The 12,782-nt window shown below is 41.8% G+C and overlaps 1 protein-coding gene across 1 annotated transcript in view; it reads left to right on the forward strand.

Moving 5' to 3' along the window:
• The window catches only part of SLC26A7 (solute carrier family 26 member 7), a 139,205-nt gene that overhangs the window by 42,658 nt on the left and 83,765 nt on the right, over nucleotides 1-12,782 (forward strand). Inside the window, exon 4 of the mRNA XM_032805277.2 lies at nucleotides 3,999-4,163. Within this exon, the coding sequence (XP_032661168.1) occupies nucleotides 3,999-4,163 (165 nt within the window). The remainder of the gene's footprint in view (nucleotides 1-3,998; nucleotides 4,164-12,782) is intronic.

A 12,782-nucleotide genomic window follows, 5' to 3' on the forward strand; every position in this document is an offset into this window, starting at 1 on the left:
CAAAGTGATTAACCAGGGCACCTGCCATAAGGGTGTGTGTGATATTTTGGGAGTGGCCAAGAGTACAGTTTTGGTAGGGGTTGGGTTGATGTACATAGAAGATGAATAGTGGTTTAACCTTATCAAACACTAAGTATGTAGAGCATGTGTCAGTCTTCTACAAACATGACAAAATTTCCCATAATTCACCTCTCACCTACCAAATAGCACATTTTTCAGTAATATTTATGTACTTCTCTCTCCATAGTTGTCCATGTGACCTTGTTGCCAAGAGTATACTATTGTATAAATGTCATCCTGATTCACTGGAGACTAAATTACACTGCATTGTTAGAAAGATTTGTTGTACTTAGAACATAAGATGATTTAAAAAACAAACAAAAGAAAACTTCACTATTGGACAGAGATAACCTTTCTTACTGAACCATGGTACTGTGAACATTGTTTTGAGAATTCTGATAGGCATCAATGTAAACAGCCAACCAACATTTTATGAAAAGGAATTACTAATTTTGGGCTTGAGAGTCTAAACTTGTCCTTTCCTATTGCAGTCTTAATTTTTGTGAAAGATGGGAATGTGGCTTTTTTTGTTTTAAAGTATTGGTTTTCCAAGTGCTGTTTTATTTCTTATGCATGCATAGACAGTAGCACTCTTCTATTTCCTGTGTTTCTTGCAGGATATATATTTGCCAGTAATTATTTCATTTCTGCAAAACTGTATATGATGACATGTTTCCAGCTCATGGTATCTTTGGCACAGGCTTCTGTTGTACAGTGCTTAATATAAACAGGGCCCTAATCTCTGTTTGGGGTCTTTGATTGCTACTGTAATATAAATAATAAATAACAATTAATAACTGACTATATTCTCCAGCAGAATTACATTGTGATTGGTTGGCAGTGCCATATCCCTCAGCCTCCCCGATAGTGTTCAGTAAGGGTAGGTTCCCAAGGGACTGCTTGATCTTTGAATTTCACTGAGATGGTGTTGGCTTTTTCGGTATTTATTCTTTACTGGGGAAGTTTTCACAGCAAAAGTTTATCAGTTTAAGGGCTGTTTCACAGGGATTGATTTTATTCATTCTCTACACTTCTGGTTCCTGTTTAGTGACTGCAGCCCTTTTCCTAGTGGATGTGGAGTAATGACCTTTGATATGCCCAATGACCCCATCCTGAAGGCTCTTGAATAAGCTCTTTGGATCAGGAACCATCTTTGTATGCTGTGTCTCTGCAGCTCGTAGCACAATCAGGTCTTAGTCTCTGACTAGGGCTTCTAGTCACTATAGTAATACAAATTAATAATAATAATGATACTTACCATAAGTTTATCAGCAATTGTCTTTAGTGGATCCAGTGCTCTCAGTTCTTATGGCACTGAGCAATTTGCCAGCTATTTAAGGGCAGTATAGAGGAAATAATTTCATATGAGGTTCCTTACTCTCAGATGGAGTAGGAAGAGTGCTCACTAGAACTTTAGAGAGGCAAGGTGGTTGAGGTAATATCTTTCATTGGACCAACTTCTGTTGGTGAGAGTAGGGTGACCAGACAGCAAATGTGAAAAATCGGGACAGGGAGTGAGGAGAAATAGAAGCCTGTATAAGAAAAAGACCTCAAAATTGGGACAGTCCCTATAAAATCGGGACACCTGGTCACCCTAGGTGAGAGAGACAAGCTTGTGAGCTTAGACAGAGCTCTTCTTCACAGAGCTGAAGAAGAGCTCTGTCTAAACTCAAAAGCTTGTCTCTCACCAACAAAAGTTGATCTAATAAAAGATATTACGTCATCCACCTAATCTCTCTAATATCCTGGGACCAGCACAGCTACAACAACACTGCATACACTAGAGATTTGTCAGGTAAACTAAAAGCCAGCCACTCTGGGAGTTTCAATACAGACGCACTGGTACAATGACTACTCGTGTATGCAGGTGAAATGTATAGTGAAAAATTAAATGATTCTTGTGTGCAAAGAGCAATAATATATGCAAGTAATTGCTTTAGATTAGTCATTACTAAGGAGCCTGTAAGGAACTCCAGAATGATGAAATTCAACATGGATAAACCAAAGCTAATCCTCACAGAAATTATCAATTTAACCTACTCAAACATAATAGTTGAGAGTTTTCAGGGAAAGGATCAAGATGTCATTGTATATCCTTCAGCTAGGATGTCTGCTGTATCTGCAGGAATGGGGAGACATGCAAATAAGGGGTTAGGGTGTATTTACAGAGGGACAGAGTGTACTAAAGAAAATATTAAAGTGTCAGTGTATTACACTGGTATAACTTACTTTGAATACTGCACTCAGCTTTGGGCAGTCCCACACACAAACTCCATACTGTAGTAGAAACAGTCCAAAGAAAGGCAGTGAAAGTTATTAGAGGCATGGTGGGGTTTCTATACTATGATAATTTTAAAAGACGCAATTAATTAGATGAAAAAGAAGAAGTGATAAAGGCATCATAACAAATTGTAGAGAGGTGGTCAGCGGGTCCTCTCTTTTTTTTAACCTGTGCAGTAATTCAAAAACACATGGACATACACAATGTAAAAGGGAAAAAAAATTAAGAGATAAAAGCAGATGCTTTTTTTACCCAATGTACAATGTGTGGAACCTGCTGTTTGTAGCAGCAAAGGCAAAGAGTTCAGTATGATTCAGAAAAGGGTTAGGTATTACATGATTAATAATAGCATCCATAGTTATACTCACTGCTAGAAGAAAATTACTAGGGCTATCAAACTGATCACATTATAGTATTACAGGATTCTGTACAGTTGGAGGTGATGGTGGTTTATTCCTCTGAAGCATCTGGTGTGACAGCAACTGATGTGAACATGATACTCGATTAGCTAGGTCACTGTTCTGTCTCAATATGTCAATTCCTGTGTTTCTATACACGTTTTTAAAAAATGTGAAGTCATCTTTATATTCAAAAAATGCTGGGACAAATTCTGCTCCTAATTATACTGGTGGAATCCAATTTATGTTTATTAGCAGAGGATTACACTAGCGTAACTGGAAGTAGCATTTGTCCCACTGTCATTTACTTTCTCAATTTAAAATGTCGTGTCTCATTCTGCTTTAAGTTGATGCAACTGTTTTCCAGATACATTGTTAGACATAGAAAAGTAGATTTTAAATATCTTTATCACATTCTAATTTTATTGCAACTTTCAACCAGTAACTTGTTGATTTTCTCCTGATAGTTATAGCACATGTATTTTGGTACTCCCTGTGGATATAAAAGGGGAGCAAATAGGTGTATAGACATCCAAGTCTCTCTGTAAGGAGAAAACATATATGGATGCTCCAATGTCTTAGAACCAGTTCCCAGCTACATTTTCTTTGTGCCACTCAGTGCAAAGGGGATGGAGCCATGAGAAGCTGGAGATTCTCCTGATAAAAGAGGAGTCCCCAGGTAATATCAAGATGGTGTAGCTGGGGATAGGTTAGCTGGCATAATTTATTGTAGCCCTCAGCCCATTCAAGTCGAATATCAGTAGGGTGGAACGGTGATTTAGAGCCAACTTTCTCTGGGCCCAGATATCTGGCTCTTAGTCATTTGTGATTTCAGATACTTTAATCAAATATTGAATGTGAAGTCTCTGACTTTATGCTGCCCTGATGAGTAGATGATTTTTACATTGTTCACTGTGTTCATATATTTGAACAGGGGAGAATAACAAGTAGAGCCAATATTTAGAGAAGTCATTGTGTGAACATACTTTGACTGACCCAGCTGTTGTAACTAATCTCATTTTAGAGCTTGGTAAACTAGTTATGTTAGTAAGATAGTATAAAATAAACTTACAAAAAGATTGAATGTGTTTCACTTCAAGCTATATTCATGTTTCACAGCATGCATCTGAAACTGGTCCTTTTGATTTGCTAACACAGCCATTTATCTCCTGGTTTATTAAAAGGGTATCTCTCATTGCATTAACACTAGGACACCTGCATTTTAATGTAATCACTGATATATATCTTTGGTTTCTTAGGTAGCAATGTTTGTGCTGCACTTGGGCAGTGCCACGTTCTTGTTGACGGAACCGGTGATAAGCGCAATGACAACAGGAGCAGCTACGCATGTTGTGACTTCACAAGTCAAGTATCTGCTGGGAATGAAAATACCCTATATATCTGGGCCAATGGGATTCTTCTATGTGAGTTCATGAGCAGAGATATCACACTGGTTTGCTAACATTCTGTTTAACATCTATAGTTTTTGGAAAGGGAGACGTGGAGGTAAGGACATGATTGTGTGAACTCTCATGTTAGCTGTCCCATTCAAATCAGTAGGATTTGTTAATAGGGGTTATTTGAGTGAGTAAGAACTAGTGGGATTAGGCCCCAGACTGATCCTTTGTGTTTTCTGGTTTAAAAATAAGTGGTCAAGTTTTGTAGATTTGTCAATAGTTCTAATTATTAGATTTAAAAATTATCAATATTTCATAATTTTTCATTCAATCGAGGCTAAACAATACCCAGTTTATAGGGTGATTCAGGGAGTGTTAACCTTCGTTGAATATCCTGTCTGAGGGAATACCACAGCATTTTAGCTTTCATTCCAGACATGTTTCATGTCACATTTTCTTGAATATTAGTGAGGTGAAAGAAATATAATACATGATTTGTGGCTGTCCTGTGCAACAGTTACCTTGTATATGCTACAGCTATTTTATGATATGGCACATTCTTCTCACAAACACAAGTCAAGTTTATCATTTTATTTTAATCTCCGTATCGTGCATGCAGCATGCCTTATAAAGCTGCAGCCCTTTGGGAATTTAAACTCTGAAGGTAAACGTGATTGCACGGAGCCTTCCATGGCAAAGTTACATGACCTTACATGAGAAACACAATTCTGAGAACACATTCTCCAGGATAATCCATGGTAGGAAAAAACTTTCCTTGTAGGCATTTGACCTTGCTCTTCCAGCACAGTATAAATAATAGTGTTGCTGCTTGTTACGGTGATAGTTTGCATCCACTCAGCTGATGGGCAACTAAAGAATGAGTGTCTGTTTACTATCTGAAGCAAGGGCCCTGGTCCTTAGAACTGGAACTGGACAAATAGCAGAAATTTTTATTTGTTGGCAAAGCTACAAAATTTAAACAAAATTTGAAAAAATGTTTGTTTCAGATGGACTTAAAAACAATATTTGTTACATTTTTAGTGAATAGAAAAGTTGAGGAAAAAAATTCATTTTGAATCAAATGAAGTGTTTTATTCAACCTGAAACAAAACATTTTATTCAATTTTGAATAGTTTGTAACATTTAATTTTTTAAAAAAATAAAAGAAAATTTCCATACTAAAAGTTGTTTTGAACTGAAAAATCAAAATGTTTCATTTAGAAAATGTTGAAATAAAGTATTTCTACATGTTCTGAATTTTGAGGGCGATAATTGAAACAATTTGAGGTAACTGACATTAATTCAAGAAACATTTCAGTGTCTCTGAATCTGCATTTCTTGCTGAAAAAATTTTGGAAAAAAATTCTTACCCATTTCTACTTAGAACAGGTGCAGTTTTTCTAGCCCCTAAAGTAGAGCTGGTTATTTGATTAACACTAACCATATTTCTTTGTGTCACTGTTGCTCCTCAATCACTATTTGATTCAGTGTCCATATCTGAGTTAGGCAAGGGGAGGATTTAAAATGAGTTCTCTGTGAAAATTTCCAGGCAATGGGGAGATTGGTCTAATGAACTCCCTGATTAGGGGATTTTGCTTTTTAGAAAGGCTCTTTTGGTCATACTTTTATATTAAGGGTACATTTATAAGTAGTTGATGAAGGGCTAATAAATTATTAATGTTTGTTATTACGCATGTAACAAACATGAATAATCCGAGTTCCAGATGGTTATATGCATATATGTGCAAGGTATCAAAAGCAACCTGTTGGACTGCAGCTTGAGGTCAAACCCAGTTTGAGGACTTCAATAACTCGGATATAGGTTAGGGGTTGTTATAGAAGTGGATGGGTAGGGTTCTGTGGCCTGCTTTGTGCAGGAGGTCAGACTAGATGATCATATTGGTCCCTTCTGACCTATGAGTCTATGAGACTATAACAAATGATTTACCATTTATTAACTCTTTATAAATGTATCTTTGATATAAAGTATGACTCTTCTGGAGCTGCTATGCCAGTTACATGGAGAGCGTATCTACATAAAGGAATATTGTCATCTGGTGGAGATAACTAACATTAAGTACAGCAGCCAAGAGACAATCAGATCATACAATATAAGATATAATAGATGACGTGAAGGACAAGACACTAACAGGATTTAAAAAAGAATTATATAAATTAATGGAGGATAGGTCTACCAATGGCTATTAGTGAGGATGGGCAGGGATGGTGTCCCTAGTCTCTGTTTGCCAGAAGCTGAGAATGGCTGACAGGAGATGGATCACTTGATGATTACCTGTTCTGTTCATTCCCACTTGAAGCATTGGCCACTGTTGGAAAACAGGATACTGGGCTAGATGGACCTTTGGTTTGACCCAGTATGGCCGTTATGTTCTTAGAGAACAGCAGTAATACGAGGAAATAATTCTATCTTAGGATGCTGGTGATATCATAAATGAGGTCATTAAAAACCTTTGAGGAAACTTACTTCCTTATCCCTTGTATTTTTGTTTGTCTCTGACATATCCTAGCTGTCTTTGCCACACTTCTTTACTTCTGCTGATATCAAACCCTTCTCTCCTTTGTTCAGTTTGCCCCCCCCCTCCCCAGGATGTTTTCTTGTATAGAAGTTTTTGTAAGAAGTTTCTTTTAAATGATAATGGAATCATAGAAGATTAGAGTTCGAAGAGACCTCAGGAGGTCATTTAGTCCAACCCCCTGCTCAAAGCAGGACCAACACCAGCTAAATCATCCCAGTCAGGGCATTGTCAAGCCACACTTAAAAACCTCCAAGGATGGAGATTCCACCACCTCCCTAGGTAACCCATTCCAGTGTTTTACCACCCTCCTAGTGAAATAGTTTTTCCAGATATTCAACCTAGACCTCTCCACTTCAACTTGAGACTATCGCTCCTTGTTCTGTCATCTGCCACCACTGAGAACAGCCGAGCTCCATCCTCTTTGGAAAACCCCCTTCAGGTAGTTGAAAGCTGATGTCAAATGCCCCCTTACGCTTCTATTCTGTAGACTAAATAAGCCCACTTCCCTCGGCCTCTCTTCATAAATCATGTACCTTGCCCCCCTAATCATTTTTGTTGCCCTCTGCTAGACTCTCTCCAGTTTGTCCACACCCTTTCTGTAGTGGGGGCCCCAAAACTGGATGCAATATTCCAGATGTGGCCATGCCAATACTGAATAGAAGGGAATAATAACTTCCCTCAATCTGCTGGCAGTACTCCTACTAACGCAGTCAGCCTTCTTGGCAACAAGGGCACAGTGTTGACTCATATCCACTGTAATCCCCATGTCCATTTCTGCAGAACTGCCACTTACGCAGTCAGTTGCCAGCCTCTAGCAGTGCACGGGATTCTTCTGTCCTATCCTTGCTGATTGTCATCAGATTTCTTTTGGCCCAATTCTCCAATTTGTCTATGTCACTCTGGACCTTATTCCTACCTTCCAGCTTATCTACCTTTACCTCAGCATAGTGTCATCTGCAAAGTTGCTGAGGGTGCAATCTATCCCATCATTCAGATAATTAATCATAGAATATCAGGGTTGGAATGGACTGCAGGAGGTAATCTATTCCAACCCCCTGCTCAAAGCAGGAGCAATTCCCAGACAGATTTTTACCCTCGTTCCCTAAATGGCCCCCTCAAAGATTGAACTTGCAACCCTGGGTTTAGCAGGCCAATGTTGAAACCACTGAGCTATCCCTCCCCCCCTTCATCTTTCCCCAAAATCAACCTCTGGGGCACTCCACTTGATACCGGCTGCCAACTAGACATCAAGCTGTTGATCACTACCCATTAAGCCCAATGGTCTAGCCAGCTTTCTACGCACTATATAGTCCATTCATCCAATCCATACTTCTTTAACTTGCTAGCAACAATGCTGTGGGAGATCATATCAAAAGCTTTGCTGAAGTCAAGGTATATCAAATACACCGCTTTCCCCATAACCACAGAGCCAGTTATCTCATCATGGAAGGCAATCAGGTTGGTCAGGCATAACTTGCCCTTAGTGAATCCATGTTGACTGTTGCTGATCACCTTCCTCTCCTCCAAGTGCTTAAAAATGTATTCCTTGAGGACCTGCTCCATTATTTTTCCAGGGACTGAGGTGAGGCTGACTGGTCTATAGTTCCCTGGATTCTCCTTCTTCCCTTTTTTAAAGATGGGCACTATATGTGCCTTTTTTCAATAATCTGGGACCTCTCCTGACCGCCACAAGTTTTCAAAGATAATGGCCCATGGGTCTGCAATCACATCAGCCAACTATCTCAGGACCTTCAGATGCATTGCACCCAGCCCCGGGGATTTGTGCATGTGCAGCTTTTTTTAAATAGTCCTTAACCTGTTCTTTCACCAGTGAGGGCTGCTCACCTCCTCCCCATATTGTGCTGCCCAGTGCAACAGTTTGGGAGCTGATCTTGTTTGTGAAAATCGAGGCAAAAAAAGCATTGAGTACTTCAGCTTTTTCTACATCATCTGTCACTAGGTTGCCTCTTCCATTCAGTAAGGGTCCCACACTTTCCCTGACCACCACCTTGTTGCCAACGTATCTGTAAAAGCGCTTCTTATTACCCTTCACATGCCTTCTAGCTGCAACTCCAATTGTGCTTTGGACTTCCTGATTACACCCCTGCATGCTCAAGCAATATTTTTATACTCCTCCCTAGTCATCTGTCCAAGTTTCCACTTCTTGTAAGTTCCTTTTTGTGTTTAAGCTCACCAAAAATTTCTCTGCTAAGCCACGATAGTTGCCTGCCATATTTGCTATTCTTTCTGCACATTGGGATGGTTTGATCCTGTGCCCTCAATAAGGCTTCTTTAAAATACAGCCAGCTCTCCTGGACTCCTTTCTCCCTCATATTAGTTTCCCAGGGGATCCTACCCAACAGTTCCCTGAGGGAGTCAAAGTCTGCTTTTCTGAAGTCCAGGGTCTATATTCTGCTGCTCTCCTTTTCTTCCTTTTGTCAGGATCCTGAACTCAACCATCTCATGGTCACTGCTGCCCCGGTTGCCACCTACTTCTACTTCCCCTATCAATTTTTCCCTATTTGTGAGCAGCAGGTCAAGAGGAGCACGGCCCTAGTTGTTTCCTCCAGCACTTGCACCAGGCACTTGTCTCCCACAATCTCAAAAAACTTCCTGGATTGTCTGTGCACTGTTGTATTGCTCTCCCAGCAGATGTCATGGTGATTGAAATCCCCCATGAGAACCAGGGACTGTGATCTGGAAACTTCTGTTAGTTGTCTGAAGAAAGCCTTGTCTACCTCATCCTCCTGGTCTGGTGGTCTACAGCAGACGCCCACCATGACATCATGCTTGTTGCTCTTGCATCTAAACTTAACTCAAAAACTCTCAACAGGCTTTTCTCCAGTTTCATACCGGAGCTCTGAGCAATCATACTGATTTCTACATACAGTGCAACTCCTCCACCTTTTGTCCCCTGCCTGTCCTTCCTGAACAATTTATACCCATCCACAACAGTGCTCCTGTCATGTGAGCTACCCCACCAAGTATCTGTTATTCCAATCACATCATAGTTCCTTGACTGTGCCAGGACTTCCAATTCTTCCTGCTTGTTTCCCAGGCTTCTTTCATTCGGCACCTAAGATAACTAGCCAATTGCCCTACTTTCTCAGTATAACTCAGGAGGCCTCCCCTCTTGCACCACTGTGAAACAAAGAAATGTCTATTTATTAGAAGGCGTGGTTTTGCTTTAAAGGCACTATAAAAACTAGAAAAACTCCTTGGGCATATTAATACATATGGATTGGTTTGAGAAGGCACCAGTATCGCCGTCAGAAGCACCAAGTGATAAAATTCCCAACACTAGTTGCCATGATATTAGTTTTATATAGAACTGTACTAAATAATTATGTACAATTGTGCACATGACCAGAGAGTAAAAGGCAAGTTTGGCAGCTACTCTTTTTGAACATTTTCTTTTATTTTCTCTAAAACACATAATCTGAATACTGCTGTGTAGCCTCTTTTTTTCTTCATTCCACTCAAACCTCCCTCCCACCTACTTTAGCATGTTTTCTGACTCAGATACCCCTCAGGGCTGCAAAGCAGGAGCCAAGAATGTTAATGAAGTGGGATAGGAAAGTCAAAAGAAAAACAAGGCAATGAAACATTTTCTTTTAATGAGAATGATCTCACAATTAAATATGTACAAATGAGATTTATATGTGGAGAACAATTCTACTTTGAAGACCAGGGGCCTGTGGGATTTCTGAGTAAAGAACACACTTTTGTGATTTATTAAATCTTATTTTCTTGTACAGTAACTTGTCACTTAAAGTTGTCCCGGTTAATGTTGTTTCATTGTTACATTGCTGAACAATTAGGGAACATGCTCATTTAAAGATGTGCAATGCTCCCTTCTAACGTCGTTTGGCAGCCGCCTGCTTTGTCCACTGCTTGCAGGAAGAGCAGCCCATTGCAGCTAGCTGGTGGGGGCTTGGAACCAGGGTGGACCAGCAGCCCCCCTATCAGCACCCCCTATCAGCTCCCCGCTCTCCTCAGTTCCCTGTGCAACAGTTGCCCAGCAGGTTAGCAATTGTAGCTGTCCTTCTCCCCACTGCCATGTGCTGCTCCTGCCCTCTGCCTTGGAGCTGCTCTCCGAGCCTCCTGCTTGCTGTGCCCGGGGTGGGGGACAGGGGAGGAAGAGCAGGGACTAATGTAGCCCGCTTACCCCATCTTCCATAGGGCAGGGGGGACACAAGACAAGGCTCAGGACAGAGGGAGCTTGATGACAGCAGCTGCAGTCTCAGCAAGCTGATCTAATTAACAAGGCAGTGTACTTAAAGGGGAAATGCACACACGGTGTGTCTCTGTCTGGTGTGTGTCTCTGTCTGCGATGCTGTCTCCCCTCTCTCTATTCCTGCTACCTTGTAGAGTGTGAGCGTTAACCCTTGAGGGCTCAGCCAATTGCTAGTTCATTAATTAGCAGTAAGGCATTCTCTGGAAAATATCACACCCTCTGACTCCTCCACTCCAACCAAGCTTCACAGTCATCATCACTATGTACCAGTATTAAATTGTTTGTTTAAAACTTATACTGTGTATGTGTGTGTATATGTATATGTGTGTGTATATGTATATATAGTCTTTTGTCTGGTGAAAAAAAATTCCCTGGAACCTAACCCCCTCATTTACATTAATTCTTTTGGGGAAATTGGATTTGCTTAACATCGTTTTGCTTAAAGTCGCATTTTTCAGGAACATAACTACAACGTTAAATGAGGAGTTACTATATACACTCTCACTTTGGCCTTCTAACTTTTAGTATGTTCCTTAACTAAATTGTTCAGATTTTAGGCTTAAATCATCTGCAGCAGCTGCCAGTAGATTTATTCTCAATGTGGGTCGCATTTGCTGACCAAACAAGAGAAAGAAACACTTAACATTTAATGGTGTCTTTTTGCCAGTTAAGTTGTATTGATTAGAGAACAGACTCTTTTGACTAATTTGTTGTTTTTAATCTCTTATTTTATTTGTATTAACATCTGCACCCATTTTTGGAGCTAATCTTCATGGTTTTAATTTAACCGCTAAAAAAGGCAGAAGAACTCACTAATGTTTCAGCGTACACAATATTTCTATACTATGCACAGTTAGGGTTGCTGACTTTCTACTCACACAAAACCAAATGCTCTTGCCATGCCCCTCCCTCTGAGGCCCCACTCCCACTCACTCCATCCCCTCTCCCTCTGTCGCTTGCTCTGCCCACTCTCACTCACTCGCTCATTTTCATTGGGCTGTCTTAGTGGGTTGGGGTATGGGAGGAGGTGAGGACACTGGCTGGGGGTGTGGGCTCTGGGGTGGAGCTGGGGATGAGGGACTTGGGGTACAGGGGGGGGCTCTGGGCTGTGGGGGTAGAGCCAAGGTGTTTGGAGTATGGGAGGGGGATCCGGGCTGAGGCAGGGTGTTGGGGTGTGGGAGATGGTATGGGCTCTGGGCTGGGGGTGTGGGTTCCAAGGTGAGGCCAGAAATGAGGGGTTCAGGATGTGGAAGGGGGCTCTGGGCTAGGGCAGAGGGTTGGAGTACAGCGGGTGGTGGTAGTGGTGAAGCTCCAGCTTGGGATGCGGGCTCTGGTGTGGGGCTGGGGATGAGGGATTTGGGGTGCAGGAGTGGGTTTGGGGCTGGGGAAGAGGGTTGGGGCATGGGGAGGTGTGAGGGCTCCAGCTGGGGGTGCAGGCTCTGGGATGGGGCTGAGCAGTTTGGGGTGCAGGAGAGTGCTCCAGGCTGGGATTTAGGGTTGTGGAGTGGGGAAGAAGATCAGGGTTGCGGGAGGAGGTTGGGGCATGGTAGGGGGTTGGGGTGCAGGCTCAGGATGGCGGTTACCTCAGGCAGCTAGAGGAAGCAGTGGCATGTCCCCTCTCCAGCTCCTATGTGTAGGCATGGCCAGGAGGTTCTGCACACTGCCCCATCCGCAGGCGCCACCACCGCAGCTCCCACTGGCTGTGGTTCCCTGTGGAACAGGTGCTTGGGGTGAGGGTGTCATGCAGAGTACTGTGGCTAATCCTACACCTAGGAGGCAGAGGGGGGACATGCTGCTGCTTCTGGGAGCCACGCGGAGCCATGGCAGGCTGGGAGTCTGCCTTAGCCCTTCTGTGATGCTGAACAGACTTTT

This window comes from Chelonoidis abingdonii, chromosome 2 (assembly GCF_003597395.2).
Source record: "Chelonoidis abingdonii isolate Lonesome George chromosome 2, CheloAbing_2.0, whole genome shotgun sequence".
NCBI classification, from domain to species: domain Eukaryota; kingdom Metazoa; phylum Chordata; order Testudines; family Testudinidae; genus Chelonoidis; species Chelonoidis abingdonii.